Source organism: Phalacrocorax carbo, chromosome 20 (genome assembly GCF_963921805.1).
Source record: "Phalacrocorax carbo chromosome 20, bPhaCar2.1, whole genome shotgun sequence".
Taxonomy (NCBI): domain Eukaryota; kingdom Metazoa; phylum Chordata; class Aves; order Suliformes; family Phalacrocoracidae; genus Phalacrocorax; species Phalacrocorax carbo.
Window position 1 is genome coordinate 6735266 of NC_087532.1, and position 19199 is coordinate 6754464.

Below are 19199 nucleotides of genomic sequence, written 5' to 3' on the forward strand. Positions count from 1 at the left end.
CCCGCCCGGCCGCCGCCGAGCTCTCCTCTCCCCGCCGCAGGAAAGCCGGGCTGGAGCGAAAACCTCTCCTTTGTCAGCGGGGCAGAGTTCACGAGGGGGGCCCCCTGCCCACCTTCGCGTTTCCTTAGATGAGGCGGGGAGAGACAGGATGCGGGGAAGGAGGAGCGGGCAACTTCTGAATTGTAAGTCATCGCAACGGCTCAGCACGCCAGGGTTTTGCAGAGTCAGCGCCCCTTCTCCCCTCTCCCCCTTAAAAAGCGATCCCGTCAAGCCCACCTAGAGGTGAGGGAAAGGGCTTGTAAGTCTCCGAGTCGGAGGCTCAGTCGGGCAGCAGGTGGGAGCTTCCCCCCCCCCCCCCCCCCCGCCGATGCTCACCTTTCTGGCTCCTCGCTTAGCGAACTCCCTGGCCAGATGGCGGCCGATGCCCCTGCCCCCTCCGGTGATGAGCACGCTCTCCCCGGACAGGTCTCGCAGCTTGGGCGGCAGCACCATGCACACGGCAGCTTTCACCACCAAATAAACCATCTGCACGGGGAAAAGCAGCAAAGCGCCCAGCCACTTCCAAATCATCCTCTTGTTCCAGACAGGTCAGGAAGGCAAAATTCTCTTCCAAGCCTTCACGAAACCAAGTTAGCAGAGAAAGAAAACCACTTCCCTTCATGCACCCCCAGATGGGTGACAAGTCTTCAACCCCCTTCCAAAACTTGGGGGCAAAAAGATTCTTGGACTGGAAAAATCCTTCTCTCCCCCTAAAAAAAGTGGGGTGGGAGTAAAGTAGTGCAGAAGACCAAGTCACTCCCCTGTTTCTTGATCGGTGTCCTCTGGGATTGTCACATGCAGGTAAAACGCTTTCCTTGCCTTTTAACTGGAAGACAGTTTTTTTTAAATTAAAAGAGAGACAGAAAAAAAAGTAAAATTAAAAGTAGCCATCCATCCCTCCGCTTCAAAGACAGAAATAAAAATCCAGTATCCAAACGGAAGGTTTTTATACTTGGAGAAATAAAATAAAGCAGCCTATGTCTCCAAATTTCAGCCTGCAGTGCCTTCCAGGCAGCTCATTTCTATTCTTAGACTCAGGAAATTGCTTAAATAAGACAGAATTGCCAGGACCTTCTTTTTAAGAAAGGCTCTATTCACGGTAAGGTTGTTGTTTTTGTTTTAATATCTATAAATATCTATAGACGTTCTGTCCTGAGCCGGTTGCAAAGGTGGAGCTGATAAACGCCTCCCTGCCCCCTCTCCTGGGTTGTTTGGTTTTGGTTTTTTTTTGTTTTGTTTTTTTTCACTTGGAGTATCTGTGATCACAGAGCCCGAATTACGCCGTGCACTATTTCAGCTCTCACTCATTTCTCCCTATTGCTCTCTCTGCCTGTCACAGCCGCGGCGCTGGGGAGTTTTTATACCCCATTAAGCCTGATTGACAGTTAAAGTGTTGGGGAGATTTCACTACTGTTTCTGTGAGTGGCTGGCTTTGCTCTCCCCTCCCCCAGAGCTATCTTGGAGCCACTGCACATAAACTCACACATGCACGCAGGCTGAGGCGTGCGCTCGTTGGGAGCTGCAGCCTGCAAGCCGGGGCTTGCTGCGGGCCGCGCTGGGCTCGCTGCGGGCCGCATGCCGCATGCCGCGCTGGGCTCGCTGCGGGCTCGCTGCGGGCCGCATGCCGCGCTGGGCTTGCTGCGGGCTTGCTGCGGGCCGCATGCCGCGCTGGGCTCGCTGCGGGCTCGCTGCGGGCCGCATGCCGCGCTGGGCTTGCTGCGGGCTTGCTGCGGGCCGCATGCCGCGCTGGGCTTGCTGCGGGCTGCATGCCGCATGCCGCGCTGGGCTCGCTGCGGGCTCGCTGCGGGCTCGCTGCGGGCTTGCTGCGGGCTCGCTGCGGGCCGCGCTGCGCTGGCAGCTGGAACTGACGGGCGCTGTAAGCCAGCCAGGCAGCCCCTGCCTCCTCCCGGACGTACCCGCACCCGGAGGGAGCTGGTGTGATCTGACTTCAGCCCAGGAGAAAGCAGTTCCAGGAACAGACAGGGTTAAGGCTGAGTTCAAGGGAGCCATCTCTGCCTTGCAGAGCTCTGGCAGAGAACTGCTTGCCCAAGATAAGCTGGTGTGGACGGGAAAACTTCTTTCAGCCCTAGCTTGCCAGGCTGAATCCAGCCTAGGCTGGCAATCATCGGAATCTTTTACTATTGGACTAATGTTTTCATGGACAATGTGACAGCTTGTGGATTTTCCAAGCTGTAAGATGCTTGCATTTGAAAACCGGTGATTTAGTAGCGGGGCAATAAAGAAGCAGGCTCTGAATGAAGGAGGGAGACTCACTTTCTCATAACAAAGGGTGGCTTGTTTTTTTCTCCCCTTTTCCAAGACTTTTTTGCCCAGTTATGAGGGCACAGTTGCAACACAAGGTCTCCACAGCACTTTAAACTATGTTGTAACAGGAGAAAGGGCAAAGTATGTTGCGACTAGGTCCCCCAACTCGGTTGTCTGCGCTGTTAAGCATTAGGCAGGTAAGTTAGGTTTTCAGCTGTTCTGATTAAGCATTTCTGAGGAGGTTCTAAGTGCCTATGGGAACTGAGAGCTGTTCATGCACCGTCAGTAGTCGGGGCAGCCATCAGAAATAACCTAATGGGCAGCCTTTGAGGATGTCAGAAGATGCTCGAGGATGTCAGACCTCACAGTGCTGTCTTCACAGCTGAGCTGGAAAGAACGTCGCGTTTACGACTGTATATGTCATGAAGAACGTGCCAAAATGAGTCCAATCCCGCGTGTTCATTCAGGAGGCCTGGGTCTAGATCCGCTATCCTGGGAAGCCATCTAGTGGTTAACACTAGAATTACTGAAAAATGACAACTTTCAAAGACTCTCAAACTTCGTTACAACTGTACTTACTAAAGCACCACTACAGTGGAAGCGTATGAGCCTGAGCATCTACACAGAGGTAGCCGAGTTATACTGCACAACCAACAGCAGTGAGTTAGTATTCTGAATCCCTTTGAAAATAAATTTCATGCTTTGGAATCAAACAGAATTTTTTGAAAACAGGCATTGTTCGAAGTGGCCATCTGGTAACAGAGTGTGCAGGGTTATTTGTTTGCAAAAGGAAGAGCCACCGAGTTTCTGGTCCCACCCACACTTAAAACCTATATCACACACATTTTTTTCACACCAAATGTGAACGATATCTAAGTCCCTGAATTTCAACCTCTTAAAAGTTCCACAAAAGTTCAGAAAAAAAGAAAATAAAATGTAAAGAGAAACTTGCAGAGTTCTTACCTTTAAATGCCAGGTTACCTCATATGGAATCAGCCATATGACTATCACTGCATCACCATGAAGTGCCACGGAGGGTTTTGGAGAGAAGGAGGTGAAGCACTCTAACCAGAACCGTTAAGTCTGTACATACTGTCAGAACCAGGTGGTGTTCCCTAACTTGCCTGCATCTGAAATAACCAGAGCTCAGAGAATTTCCATGGCCGCTTGGCAGCATTTAGCACCTCTGTGTTTTTACAGTAATACCTTTAGAAATGGAGCTCGGGGAGGCACCTGGCATTACAATTTTCCTCTCAGTCCAAAAACTCTGAAGGGGAGAGAGAAATTACACAGAGAGCCTAGTGTCTGGTTTAAACAAGAATGACTCAGTGTCTGGACTGGTAACAAATATAACAACCTTCTGGTACGGAAATAAGGAGCACTGTTAAAAATGCACGGATATGAAGTTCATCAAAGTAAATTTGATTTTTTGATTTCTGAGTTCAGTCTCTTTATACATAAATCACCCCGGACACATTTAAAACAGAAAAGTCAGCAATATTACACAGCTAACCGGTTCAGATTGAAACCAAAATGAATTATTAATTTAAAACATTTGCAGGTCTTTTGAAGCCAGTGGGAATGGAATAATCTTGTGAATATTGATTTCATGTATCTGTTTCCAGCTTGAATAATATTCTAAAATGTATTGAAAGTGGTTTCTTCTCATTCATTATAATTTCCGTTCATTGATTTATGTGCAAAGTTGCTACCAAATTCGGAGTGGGAGTAAGGGGACAGTTCTAGATATTTAAAATTTTCCTAATTTACTCTTCAAATTTTATGAAAGTATGAACTATTTTTCTTTACTACTCTACTTTAGATTTACCTTGAACCAGTGAAAAACATAGTTACGACCTTGTACAAATGTACAAAAGCAAGAAACAAAAGCAGACTTACGGTAAAACTGAAGTTACTGCATCTTGCCTGTAATAAATATGGTGAAAAATATATGCAAGTTATTTTAACATTCACCTAATTCAACCAAAAGGTCAAATAGCTGTAAATTCTACATGTACTATATAGAACACTGAGAACAGCTGAGGTTTGTCCTGTTTAATTGCAGTTCCGCTCCAAAAAGAGACAAAAACGTAGCATTCTGAGTAGTAACCTTCACTCAGACGCCCTTAAGCAGTGTGCCGGAGCATTCAATGAGCAGGCCTGTTAATTCTGTAAAATTGCATCAGTTGCTAATGCTATCACTCAGTTGCAGAAGTGATTTTGCGTTTTGGATAGCTGCGCAGTACTGAACTATTTGTTTCCTATACAGACGCTCGCAACAAAGTACAAATTGCAGAAAAACCCCCAAACTTGGTTTGAGCCATTTGCATGGCACCTGCGACTACGTTTTATTCCGGTCTGCCACAAGAGTAAGGCAGTCATGTAATACGTCTCAGCAGTAACTCATTCAGTTTTGGCTTCAGCTCTCTGTTTAAATTTCTGGATTTGTACTTAACAGAAGTGTAAAGGAAGATGGCTTTAATACAGTTTTACGAATCTATTCTGAATTAATGGGTTTAAATTCGGATCATCCCTGAATGACCCATTCCTGGGACCACTGCTCAAAAGGTGCGTTTATGCGTTCTGCATATTCAACCACAACAGTGCCTAACTGTAAGAGTCCAGCTTAACACTAAACCTGGTGTTCATATTTAGGCTAGCTAATGTAAAGGCCTGTAGTAACTGAAGCCCAGCTCTTGGATTGTAGTTAGGGCATACTCTCAATGGGAGTCACAGAAACCTATTTTTTCTTACTTGCGCTGTCTTGAAGAAGTAAGTTGCAGTGAAAAAGCAACTTTTACCTCCAAAACAAGTTGATACACTCTCTATACACGTCACTTGCATAACAAAGGTCCATTTTTGCAGAACAATGTTACATGGAGCTATGAAGAGGCTGACTGCCTGGATCTTGATGTTGCACCTATACACATTGGCAGAACTCTAAATTTGTTCATGGAGCCTTTGCAGCCAAGTGCCTAGCAAACTTGGAAGTCTGTTTGTGCAAATGATGTTGCTAAAGTGCAAGAACTTTTGAAAGGAAAAGGAGCTGGAAATGAAAAAGCATGCTCAAGGCATGTCTGAAAGCCATTTGGGCTAACAATCCTGTGTTTTCAACTTAAAAAAACCCACCCAAACACATACAGTATATTGGTAAGCAGATGTGAAAAAACTGGGCACACAGAAGAGCACTGTTACACAATGGAAAGTCTGTGTTACTAGGGTGTCAAGTAATACCCGTTTTTTACATCAGTGCGGGGCTCCTGACCGTGGACAATCCATCACGATCACAGATTAAAACTAAACCTCCTTTAAAAAAGGGAAACCTTTTGCCAAGCTGATCTGGTTTTTGTTACATGAAGCACTGCTGTCAGATTTGGATATATCAAGAGCTAAATTTTTGTGCTTCTTGATTTCATTCTTCCCCTGAGTTCACATTTTCTTTTTGAAGCGTGTCCCAGTGGTTCTACGATTTCACACCGTCCTTCTACATGCTATTAAGTATCAAGAGTCTGATACTGTTGCCTTGTGAGTGAGTTTTGCCATCGACCAAGCTCAAAGGGACCAGGTTTCTGTCTAACTTCCAGCCTTGACAGAAAACTGTCTGTGTCCCCCCTTGGGCAAAAAGCTACATTTGGATGTCTCACTGCTTTCCCAGGGTCTCCCAACAAATCAGTATCATGAATAAAGATATAAAAAAGGTCTTACTGAGTATTTCTAAATTCTAGATGACATCCCCTTCTAGATTCAGTATGTCCAGAAAAATTGTCTTCATAAGCAGAAGTACAGTGTTCTCAAAGTGCAGGTAGAATTCAGACACAGGGCTGCAACATCAAGAATGTGGTATTTCTTTCAACTGCTCAAATCATTTTAGTACATGTTAGATTCTGTCATTTGTACTATTTGCCCTTCTTTTTTCTCACCTATCTTCAATTAGAAGTCAACTCTGTCTCACTCTGTTAGCCTGCTTCTTCATATTGGAAGAGGGAACAGTGAAAAAATACCACATGTAAAAGGAATGGAGTGGCTACATTTTGTTAAACTGACTGTCTCACCTTATGTTCTCTTTAGTACACGTGCCCCACTTTTATGCCAGTCAGTATTTACCATTCCTCCTGACTAATTCCTCAGTCCTGACAAAACTTCTAAGACACACGAGGAATGAGGGAGGCAGGAGAATTAGATCCATAAGGCCCTTGAAATAAGAGTAGCTTATTGTTTCAAGAGTCTGAACTGAAATCCTACTAAACCAACAGGATACGGATTTTGACAAAACCAGAACAGTAGGCTAATGCCTGGAGTAAGTTTGTACTGGAAGCTTGTAAACTAGCTTAGGAAAAAAATCTCTAGATGAAATGTTCCCGGAATCCTTCCTACCAATGTCTTTTTAAAAGAATTCATTACATGCAGGTATAATTTCTTTTCAGAGCTAGCAGTTCACTAATACATACAGAGGTGAAATAGTCCAATTCCTCTAACTGTCATAAGCTTCTTCAAACCTGACAATTCTAGAAAAGACACCAAAAAGAGGAAGAATGTTAGGCGGAGAAAGCTGTTGTCAAACACACACTTTTTTTGGTGGAAGGCTAGGATGGATCAGCTTTAGGTGTATGAATTGATGTGGGGGAATAAGATCACATTATAAACTGACGATGGGAAAATAAGATCTCTGGAGAGATTCAGCTGAGCTAAGAGACGGCACAGAGGGATGCTGGGTTCTTCATTCAAACAGAACCCACAGCATTTCTGATGATGGTCTGAGCCAAGATTGGATTTTTAATAACTTATCTGGATATTTCTAGAGCTTTACCCACTGTTAGCAGAAAGCCATTTGCTCGTTCTTGCCGAACCACTGCCATTACCCCTCCGAATTGGTACCACTAATCTTTTTAAGCGAAGAGCAGTTCTGGAGGAGGACATTGGAGCAAATGATACATGGGGTGAACACAGGGCTTCCAAAGGCCAGCTGATCCTTTAACTCATTTACGGGGACTGCTGCCTTTTTAAAAGTTATTTTATCTTTCCTGATATACACAATGGCACAGGGTAGTGAGGTCAGCTGATTCTCTGGGGGAAAAAAGATCCATTATAACACTAGCATGCATAAATCCAGATGTTTCCTAGAAGATGACCTGTAAAATAATTAACAGAGAGGCTTTTTCAGAACACTCATCCCTGCCCTCAAACTATGTCCAACACTATTTGATTAAAAAACAAAATCCCCTAAACCAACCAACCAACCCCAAAGTCCAAGAAACCCTCTTTATAGGACTCCTACCTTCCCTCCAATCTCTTGTTAGATGCTTCATTGGTGGTCTGAAAGTCTTGATATCATGGGAAAAAAACCATGTATATTGGCAGTTCCTAAGTGATTTGGCAGAAAGTAATTGGTATTTTGACATCCAGCTTTTATGAGGGGAAATCTGGATATTCCATGATCTCCTCAGATGATATCAGTGTGGTGTTTAAATCCACCACAAAAAGAATGAAAAATTAATAAAGAAGAAATGTCTGTGAATTTTCATTGGTCATATTTAGAAGTATGTTTATATGGGGACATTTGGAACTTGAAACCTGTTAATCTGAGGATGGATTAGTAAAACTCATTAAACCCCAACCTAGATATTCCTTCTCAGAATATAAAAGAAGCCTTAATTTTTGTCTTAATATATGGTTGTGTTTTTTTTAAAATAACATTGAGGTTAGTGTACCCCCACAGGTCTGGATGGCGTAAGAAGTTGGGAGGGGTTCGGCTAAGCATCCTGCACCTCACAGTGATGGAAGAGATCAATTTTTCCCCAGCTTAGTCAAATAATTTGAGTCAGTATTGGAGAGATGCCTACTATGATCACAAGTTCCAGGCCTGCTAAGTTAAGATGAGAGTTCCATGTTATAATGTACACTTACAAGAGGTTTCTTACCCTTAACACCTATTTATTTAAATTTTAAACAACATAATTCAATCAGTTGTACTTGCTGACTTCCACTGAGGTTAAGGATTAGACCTATTCTCTTAAGAACCCAGTCTGGTCACTCTTATCATCTGATACTTTAGCTCTTACGACTCATGTTTAGTCTCATTTCACACAGCTAAATATTTGTTTACCCCATTGACTAATTCACCTTAAAGTTTCTTGCTCTTTTTGTAATGCATATTTTGCATAAATGGGATTTTTCTAAGCAGATATATTTCACCTGCTTCTTCTGTGGGTATAAGAAAAGATAGAAAGGACTCACCTTTTCTTAGTCAAGATCCCACTTTCTGAGGGAATACCACTACAGGTTTGTTAGCCAGATGCAGAATCCTATCGCTCATAAAAAGGAGTATTTCTCTTCTACAACCACGATAACAAGCTTTTCTAAGGGTTTTAAAACTGAATATCTGGGAGATTAGTGGGGATAAAGAAATATTTCAGAGTGTTCAGGGGATAAGCATAGGTTGTACTGATTTTGCCAAGCTGAGCTGATGTTTGTTCACTTTTTACTTTTACCCAAACAAGTTTTGTCCAGTCACACAGTGGAGAGAAATAAACGGAGCTGCACCTGTTCACTCACTCCTTCACTGTCATCACCTCTGTTGGTACAAGCATTTGGCTAGCCATAGGGGCTAATCACAGCCGCAACTGCAACAAAGGATAATGTACAGTTGTCTCAGCAAAAAATAGCAAACTATGAAGCTGTGAAGACATCAAAATCCTTTCTTTAGAATGAATCAGAATAGAGGGTTAAGACCAAAGTTCTCCAAGTCAAGGGGAAATTTCCCTCTGATATCACTGGACCACTGGTGAGCCCAGAGACCCTTGCTGCACGCTCATGTAGGGAACTTCCAAATAACTGATAGCTCTATTTGAATCTCCAAAAGCAAAATTCCTTTAGCTGTACTTCAGAACGTCTGTTCTAACTGTTCTGGCCAGCTGTCTGCCTCAGCAATACAGCAGGGAAAAAGCAATCAGCACTAAGCAAACAGCCTTAGAATCACACTTCAGACCTACTCCAAGAGCAGAACCATTACAGTTCCTGACCACAGAGACTGGAGTTCACAGTGCCTGTCTTCCAGGGGTTCTTAGGTAGAGGTAGTATCTTTTATTACACTAACTAGTACCCTTGAAAAAGGGCCCATAAAGCAGAATACAATTAAACCAGATAAAAAATAAAGTTCCTTTGCAATTTTGGAAGACACAAAATGACAATTCCTGGGTGTGAGTATTCCACATATTAACTTTGACCCTGCTAAATAAAGAGCTGGATGTTTGTATGCTTCTAGCATCTGGCAGCCTTAACTGGAGGAGGAGGGTGGAAGAATTTTGGTATGCAAATGAATTCTCTGTGGAGTCAGTCTGGAGGATATAAATACTGACAGCATCATATCAAACAGTTCTCTAATAAATTATTCCCACCAAAGGAAAACGGAATTCTTTTATGGTCTGGCTGTAATAGCAGGAATTCTAGCTGCTCTTCTATTCCTGGTTTTAAGTTCAACTTATCATAATTCCTTCAAAGCAGAGATTCCTCCTGATGTTGACCAGCCATCAAAGCTCTCCTTATACCATTGCATATATATTCTGATGGAAATTCTTGTGAGTTTATCATCCTCTGTGATATTGTGATTTTCAGGAAAGGAAAAACTTGAGTAGAACTATGAAGATATGCATCTAAATGTTGCAGCTGTGTAATGGGAACCACACAGTAACACAGATGTGAAGGTAAAGGCCAAAGTTTGATTTGGTATTCTATTACTGTGTATAAAAGCATCCAGTACGAGGCGAGTTCTTATAAATACACATTCTTAGGCAGCAATTGTAACTTGATTGCCTTCTATGATGAAATGATTGATCCTCTTGATGCCAGGAGGGCTGTGGATATCATTTACATGAATAATAATAACCAAACCTTCTGTATCTCAATGCACTTTGATATATTTAATGTAATTTCCCAAATTTTGAACTATCTGCAGTAATTTTCTTATCCGTGATTCTGTTCTTATTTCTGCAGTGACTGAATTACTGTGTCTTAGTTAAGTATCATAGAATCATGCAGGTTGGAAGGCACCTCCAGAGGTCATCTAATCTAACCTCCTGGCCAGAGCAGGTTCTGCTAGACCTGTTTTCACTTTTTGTTTAAGTACCTGTAAGCCAGACTCACTGTGCTGTGTGCTTTGCCATCAGAGAAACAGTTTTTGTCCAAAAAGCTTTCAAAAAAGGACAGGAGTACATAAGGGCAGCCTATGCCCTGTCATGTCTGGCACACAACACGTCAAAAGAATGCCTGCAGGAAAATCTCCGAGTGGTTTCATTAATGTTTGTACAGAGTTCATCTCGAGTAAAGGTATTCCCTAATCCCCTGGTTATACATAGTGGACGTAACAACTAAGGCCCACGTCCTGAAAGGTGATTTGGGGCACTATAATCTACTGAAGACTTACGTGGTTTGCTTGAACTTACATAGCAGCATTCACCAACCCCAGTAACTGTCCCTGGTTCTCCAAGGACCTAGGCCCCAGTACCTTTCTGCAAGGTCTGGCATGAAGGAAGAGTCTGCTGTCCTTACGTATCTCACACTGCTTTTCATCTTAAGCTGTATACGAACTTAATATAAAAATAAGACTGAAATATAATAATATGACTGTATGTTATTAAGTTCTCTATGTTTCTGTGCTTGGTTGGATGAAAAAATTCTTTCAGAAGATTCTTTTTACCTGCTTTTCCAGCTTCTAAGTGGCTGTTATGCAATAGTACATATTCTATCTTCATCAATAATGCATTGCAGAAATTTCAGCTTCCTTCTTCTGGACAGTTTTAAAGATGCATTTCTCCACTTGCTATGCACTGAATCCATTCAATACTTCATTTTCTTTTGAAAACCTTTAGCCATCTGCTGATACTTTTGGTGAATTTCTAGGTTTATGTTTATACTCACAGAAGCAGCCCTCAGAGTGAGGACTTCACAGGTTTCTTATAGAGTGCTTGATGCTTTGTGCATTGCGCATGTGCAGTGCACATACCCTGCTCATTCTGATGAATGCTACGCTTCTTGTGCCAGCGATGTGTCTGTACTGTATGTTGCAGTAAAGACCTCTTTTATTCTGCAGTACAGGACAGTCTTTTCCTCTTTTCTTCCAGCTTCCTTGCGATACGCCTTAGACAAGCTGCATCAACAGTTAAATGTGTACCTTCCACAGCACAAGTGTCATACATATGATGCTCCTGCTACATCTATCCAACTACTCTGTCATAAAGGATCAATGACAGTCCCACATGCAAGAGATGAGAGAGAGCCTCCTAGCTCCCATCCTAGCTTTTGTTTTAATCTATTCGTACAGATCTGCATTTAGACTAACTGTGCATATTGCACTGTGATATAAAGCTTTGGTGATAATTATTTTGGCTGGCAAGGCATAACGCTTCAAAGTGGCGGACAGGAAGACTGTCTAATGTAGTCTTAAAGTCCATCAAGCTCAAATGGAGTGTTTTTTGCTAGTTGGTACATGATTTCATAGTTATTTTTAAAGTAAAAATCTGGTCCCCTTATGATCTTCCACATAAAAAGCCACAATTCAGGTATTCCAGCAAACGGTTTTTCAAAGACCCTCTTTGTACGCTGACATCCTGATCTGGGTCCTCTTTTTCTTGCAAATATACACATTTTAGAACCTGGCTTATATATGATACCTTTCACCTACGAACACTGATCACATCTGCCTAGGAATAGTCATACCATTTAATTTTTGAATATATTGTTGCTATTGGTTCTGAAGTATTTTGTAATTATTGATCAAGAAGTTTTTCAACAGAATACATACCAAATTCCCCATTCTCCTTCATGACAGTGTCTTCCCTGAATCTGAAGATGCCTCTGTGTTGTCAGAAGCTCCTAAGATAAGGAAAAGAAAGAGGATACTTAGATAGTATGCTCTGATACCAAGTTTGTCATATATATTACTATCTGTCATCTGAAAGCTCTTTACAAACTCAGGGATGTTAGAAAGTACAGATGAGATTAAATAAACATGGTATGGCAATTCTGCCAACTTCAGCCATTCCAAGATCATAACTCTGACAAAAAGACCGACTTAAGAGTCATAACGGGTTTTGAAAATTGCTGTTTGGGGAAGGTTATATTGACACTGGGGTTTCTGCCACGATCGACTTATTTATATTCATGTCCCCCTTTGCCATGATACCTAAAAATGTGCGTTTTAACATGTAAGGCAAGAACTGTATCTAGCATTTCCCCTGCCTGTTCCTTCCTGCTGGCAGCATTTCCGCTGCCTGCCCTGCCTGCCGGAGGTATTTCCCCTGCAGACCCCTGCCAGCCAGCTGCATTTCCCTGCCTGCCCCTGCCTGCCGACAGCATTTCACCTGCCGGACATCTTTCACTAGGTCAGGTTGCTGAAATCCCCATCCAACCTGACTTTGAACGCTCCCAATGATGGGCCATCCTGTTCTGGGCAACCTGTTCTATTGTCTCACCATCCTCATCATAAAATATGTCTTCCTTATATCCAATCTAATTCTGCCCTCTCCGTTTAAAGCCATTGCCCCATGTCTAATAGTAATAATCATAATCATAATTCCTTATTTCCCTTACAGATCAACACTCTCCCTAAATGGATGAACTTTACAGTGTGTCCTGATGATCAAAAGCCTAGCTTATTTTTAACCTAGAGAAAATGTGGGTAGGTCACTGAATAGGCAAGGGGCCCACACTTAATCATGGCAATATGCCATAAAAAAATAAGGGACGATATTGCTTCAAGTATTCTAAGATATGAATTATATTAACAACATTTGTTCTTCAGGAAGTCATGAAGCAATATGCTGGTACGTCAGAAAATCTGATTCAGTGGTTGTGTCTGTTGGGTGAGTGAGCTCCACCCAGTGTTACTCCCAGAATTAGATAGTTCCGCTGCCTTCCTCCCTCCGTCTCCCACCGCCCTGAGCAAGGCCCATCCTGAACCTACCTTCCTTTGAACGTAAGGAAAGAAGCTGAGCTCTAGTGCTGTCTACCCCTATGTTGTTGATATGTGTGAGCAAGCATGTGCCATCAAATGACAATGAGAAATACCTGATACAGGTTTATAAAGTTACAAAAGTAATATATATGCCAGCTGTTTTCAGGAGAACAAAGAGATTTGTTTGGTTTACATCGTTATCACCACAAAAATCACTGCCTCAGTTTGACAATAAAGAATTATAAGCTGTTTTCCCAATTTCAGGTTTTAATATTTAGGGGGCTTTGGGGATGATTTTAAAGAGGAAATAAGAAGTCTAAAGTTTAATATTTATTTTAAAAACTGCATGGACCACTGCTTCCTTTTAAAGATGTTTTGCTTATGGAAAATAGCTGATGGTATGACGAAGCTTTAGTTTCCAAGAAATTATTCCATGAAAAAATTCATTACTAAAGAATTCTATTAAGATGGGAGGAATTGCTTTTGACAATGAATTGCATATTCCATAGCTCATCTGGGTAAGTCATATACTGAAATAAGATACTGATATCCATTTATTCCCTGGTTATTAGGATGTTTACTTTATGAATCCATTGAATTAATTTCACAGAGTAGTGGAAAACAAGAAAAGCAGACGCAGTGTTCCTCAGCAAATGGTGGAGGGTTAAGAGAGAATGCCTGCTCTGTTACCTTTGTAGGATTTCTCTTTTCCTTATTAAACTTAATCTTCTCCAGAAAGCCCTAAGATCATGAATACAGAGAATAAAGAACCATGGCTGTTAAAAATGTAGTCTCAAAGTAGTCTTGTATGTCATCGGAATGAAATTACACCACCTGAACTTGACTGGGTATCTGACTGTTATGCTGCCTCGCTTTTCATCACATGAAAGTAAGGTGTTAGTTAAGAAATAAACAAAGAGATTGTTACTTTAACATCACTCCTCTGTAATTCACTTGTTCCAATTAATAAAATAAATGAAAGAATCGTCTACAGGAAGCTATTTTGTCACCACAGTGCATTTACTGTATGGTGGTTTATAAAATAATACATTATTAAATTATTCTTTAAATTTGAATGTAATAATAATATACAATACTGTTAATATATAATAATACAATAATCACCGTCCCCAGTGTAAAAAGCTCAGGAGCCAGAACTGGGCTGGATCTTGTGGGTAAGCAGGACTGACTCACAGCTACACACGCACACAAGGTCAGTCCAAATGAGAGAACTGCAGACTGCCCTGCCGGCATGAGCTGTGACTGCCAGGCAGGAGCACTCAGGCCGGGAACTGAGCAAGTGTGTGGCTTTGGGCCGTGTGGTTGATGGGCCTGCACTACCTCATGCTCTTAAATGATGTTAGAACAAACCTCAAAGATTAATGGCCTCCGCATTTTGACAGCAATGGGAGGGGAAGCTTCTGGTTTGCTTCAGCGTGCAAAACTTCAAACTAAATAATTAATCCCGGGTTTGGTGGGTTTTGCAAATATATAATCCATGGGTGCATCTCAGATGACACATTCAAGCAATTTACAAATAGAGGTATTTGTAGTAATTGTTGTCTTTTGTACGTTTCAGGTATCATTTCTCTCTGGAGCGTTAGCGCCCAGCCCAGACTTTGGGCTGCCTCACTGCTGCTGTACGCCTTCTGAAGCCTGCGGAAAGCTACGGGAATGCACGGTCCGTTTCGTTCCAAAGTACTTGAAAGAGGATTGCTCTATGAAGGAGGCTATCCTGGTGGTCCTCATGTTCCCCAGAGTGTGAATTTGAAATACAGGAAATGGATAAATCCAGATCTTATCCCAGAGATACATAAAATGGACTACAAACCGCCATTGGCCACTTCACTTTTACCTCTCGTCCATGAAGAAACGAAAGAACTGCTTGAGACAAGGCTTCCCCCACTGTTGGCAGAAGATCTGTCGTTTGCCGCCTACCTGATACTTGTATAATTACCCGTGAGCATGATGTGCTCCGAGATGACAGGCTGTGGTACAAGAAGCGGTTAGAGGACGACAACGTAAAAGTGACCTGGTACCACGTGGAAGGCGGCTTCCACCGTCCACTGGGATTTTTTGGTTATGCTATTTTCTCTTTTCCATCATCAAGTAGAACAGCAAACCATACTGTAAACTTTATAAAAGGCTATTAAAATGTTTTCTTGAATACAGTGAACTGGTATGCAGACAGTGTGTATTTCAATTAACTATTTACTAGCTAGTTGTACATTAGAATCGATGGAAAAAATAAGAAGTGAATATTAGCATGGCCTGCTGAATTCTGGTTTTCAATTGCTATTACTTGGGAACATGATGTATTTTTAACCTTTTTCTTTAACCCCATTAATTGGTATGCTTGTTTTGCTGTGCTCTTCTTACATTGTAAAAATTTTTGTTATCTTCTTATGCCAAAGAATAAAAACTCACCATAGCAAAAACCATTTCAAAGCATGCACTATATGAGTAGTCAGCAATGTGCGCACACATCGCCACATACTACCCACAGAATCAGCCCGACAGCACAGACAAAATAACCCCCCAGTGCCTCTGGAGATTGACGGTACTTTCAGTAATTCCGAGATTAGCAGCGACCATCGTCAGACTATCTGTTATACACAACCAGTAGCTTTGGCCTTGGTTGTAAAAAGGAGGGAGTGTACTGACAAATCTGATTTTAAAGGGAAACAGCTGACACAGATGGGAGGTACAGAAATGTCAGCTGTATGAGACACCTGTAAGTGTCCAAGACTGGCAACACAGATGCAGTGAGGGGGAAGCGCGCAACATAACTGAACGTCCTCTAAACTACCTCCTCTAATGCCCCTTTCTGAGAAGCATTTGGTTGTACTCAGGGAAGAGAGGGACATAGCGTTTTTTGCCTTTTTGTAATCAGATAAACAACTTGTTTACTCGGAATCTTGGCAGAAAGTATGTAACCATCATGGAAGCTGCCAAAATAATTTCTGTGAATATCCAAAACACAAAGGGAAAAAAAATCTCAGCTCAGTTGTTACATTGCTTATTAGGACAGACCCACCTTTGCTAATCACAGATGCCAGGTAATTGCCATTGCGTGTCAAAACAGCTGGCCACGCAATGCCCAGGAATTGTAAAATATTTCATCATTGTTATGAAACCACCTTGCACTTGTAATATCTATGCACAAGTGTGGAAAGAGGTTAGTACATCTCCGCCAGCCAAACTGTGAGTAGGAAGAAAATGTTGGGTTAAATTCTTCACATTGTCACCACATTAATTAATTACGGTGACAAGTTAGCAGTTACAAATCTCTGGAGCAACAAGTTGTTACTTGTGAATTCTTGTTCTCCAGTCCCTCTCAGCAAAATGGAATTATGTTTCTTCATGCTTTTTTGGCACAATAGATATTTGACTTCATTTTTCCTGTTGTGGGTATATAGCACTTTACTCTTCAAGCAAAGAAATTCTTCCAGGAGTAAATAATACAGGAAAGTACCTGTGTTCCGCTGTTTGAGGATTACAGGATTTGCCTTGGTTATACAGCCTGATGTGAAACAGGGGATTCGTTCTGGTTTCCGATCTCAAGATGAAGGTTGGCTTACCAGCTTACATGTTGGTAGCTGAAGATAGACCAGCAGAGTCAGTATCTGCTGTAAAAGCTCTGCAAAAAGCTGGATAATATTTGAGCAATTAATCCATGGCTGTTTCGCCATGGCTGTGCCGTTACCTGTACATGAGCAAGCTGGCTTAAAGTTAGTTTGGGTATGACTTCATGAACTTCACAGCCAAGCCTGTGAGAGTCATTAGGCTGATCTGTATTTAGGATCACTGTTATTCACGTATCGCTATTCTTTGCATCTTCTATACCAGGTTTTTCTCGATGATTCTTTGCAAGTGCAGAGACGGTTGGAAGTGCCAGAACTAAGGATGTCCACACGATTCCACTTTGTATGTTTTAAGCTGGGAGATGATCACATACAAACACACGTTATTTTACACACACCTCATTCAGTGCAGCGTGTATTATACTCCTTGACAGTTCAGCTGTCCAGTACTTATTTTCCTTGCATTATTCAGTCTCTGGAGTCATGTCTCATTTACAGGCCAATGTCCAAACTCTACACTGATCTACTCCTGAGACTCTTCCATGGTCCTTTATCAGCAGGTCTCTATTTACTACGAATATTAATAAATCTATCTTTAGAATATGTCAGCAAAATTATTAGCTCTCTTGAACACATGCATTTTAATCTGTTGAGGGTTATAACCACAGTAGTGCAGATGGAGAAGTATAGAACAGCAAGTGCTGACACAATGTATTCCTTTTCTAGTCGTGACTGCCATATTTTCTGAAATTTAGAAAGTCGCAAGATCTAATTGCCTCCATGGAACTCCCTGTCCTTTAATTTATTTTAATTAATTACAGTTAATTGCTCTGTGTCTTGCATTGCTAAGATAGAATGTTTGTTCAGTTCAAGACATTTTATAGTTTCCAAAGTGTGTAATTAGTTTTCAAAATCATCATTCATTTCAAATACTTATTTTTTCTAGGGAGAGGTGCAACGTAATTTTTATTAGCCTCTTTACACAGACACTTCCTGCCAGCGTGCTCATTTCACTGTCAGCACGTTCAACAAGCTACAGTCAAGTACTTAAAACACAATCAAGCACAAACTTGCAGTCTCAGAATTATGCACACCAGTGTCTTTCCACACAGAATTATGCATAAAGAGATCACAGAGCACATTTTGTGATCACAGATACACATTTTGTGTATACACACGTATGCGTAATCGGGCACACACAAGTTACTGCACAGAATAAGCCACGAACAGATCTTGTCAGTGCTTTGCACACAAGCTTGCAGCGAACGGCCAAGTATGTTGGTGAGGATTTGACTGGGCTAGTTCAGTTTTCAAGTTCAGACCTCAAGCACCAGGTGGCTCTCACGCTCTGCAGAGCTCCAAAGGAGCTTCCCGGGTCAAGGAGCCACCTCTTCTCTGCATCGTTTCCCAACATCCGAGCCTACGCAAGGGAGCACCTAGTTGCCACCTAATCAGCACTGTGATTTAGAGACAGGCAGAGAGTTCTTGGGAGTGCCTGAAGGCTACATTGCAACTGGCTCAGTCTCTGTCTCCCCTAGCATGTGCACCTACACAACAGAGGAAAAGCTTAAGGATGCCAGCACAGTATTGGCAAGAGTTCAGGCACATTTAGCCCTTCACTAGAAATTAATATGAAAAGGAGTTCCTGGGGTAGGACAAAATGAGATTTTGGCCTCAGGGACCAATTCCTCTGGTCTATCCTACAGGAGCAAGAGGCAAGGTTTAAAAATCAGAAACTGGAGAGAGTATACATTTGAAAGATTATTTAGGGAGTGGTTCTCCATCCTGGGACTCAAGCAAGCTTGCAAACCTGGGGTGACTGTAGAACCGTCAAAACTTCCAACTGACTGGAAAACTGTAAAGCTGAGTCTACGCTTATAAAACATGAAGTATTACTCTGTGTATCTGCAATGCCTAAAGGGAAAAACAGTTCATTACTTCAAGAACCAACTAGTTTGTTTCTTCTACAGCTGATTCCAGCACATCCAGTCTTTGTGTGGAGCCTTGGGGATCTGTGGGGGTGATGTCTGGGCAGATTAACAATAGGTGGTAAGAACCTTGGTACAAAGGATCTGTCACCAATGTCAGAAGCTTTCTTAGATCCCCAGAGGGGCCAAATCTGATAAGAATACTTAGACCACACCTAACTCATTGGGACAACACAGTTTAGCACAAAGCTGAATTACTTTCACTGTTCAATGCTAAAGAAGGGAGCTGCAACCATGTTTTGTCTAACAGTAATTCCTAATGATCTTGTCTGAGCTATAAGAAAGCTGAACCCTGTACACCACCAAGCAATGTGCCTTTCACCAACACTCCTTATCAAGCTGGGTGACTGCATCAATTGCCCCAAGGAAGAACAA

At 42.1% G+C, this 19199-nt stretch overlaps 2 protein-coding genes and 1 long non-coding RNA gene across 4 annotated transcripts in view; 1 reads left to right on the plus strand and 2 right to left on the minus strand.

The window, feature by feature from the left end:
- Positions 1-1381, minus strand: part of DHRS3 (dehydrogenase/reductase 3) — a 32575-nt gene extending 31194 nt beyond the window's left edge. Inside the window, exon 1 of the mRNA XM_064470568.1 lies at positions 376-1381. Coding sequence (XP_064326638.1) covers positions 376-570 — 195 coding nt within the window. The 5' untranslated portion in view covers positions 571-1381. The remainder of the gene's footprint in view (positions 1-375) is intronic.
- LOC135316621 (uncharacterized) lies at positions 4-15693 on the plus strand. The gene is made up of 3 exons (XR_010375882.1): positions 4-182; positions 9916-10004; positions 14832-15693. It is a non-coding gene; the product is annotated as an uncharacterized LOC135316621 (long non-coding RNA).
- Positions 1862-19199, minus strand: part of LRRC38 (leucine rich repeat containing 38) — a 155097-nt gene continuing 137759 nt past the window's right edge. For both annotated transcript variants that reach the window (XR_010375876.1, XR_010375880.1), the window contains 2 exons: positions 12101-12171; positions 1862-4230 (listed from right to left, as the gene is read on the minus strand). The gene's annotated coding sequence lies outside the window, so the exon portion shown is untranslated. The remainder of the gene's footprint in view (positions 4231-12100; positions 12172-19199) is intronic.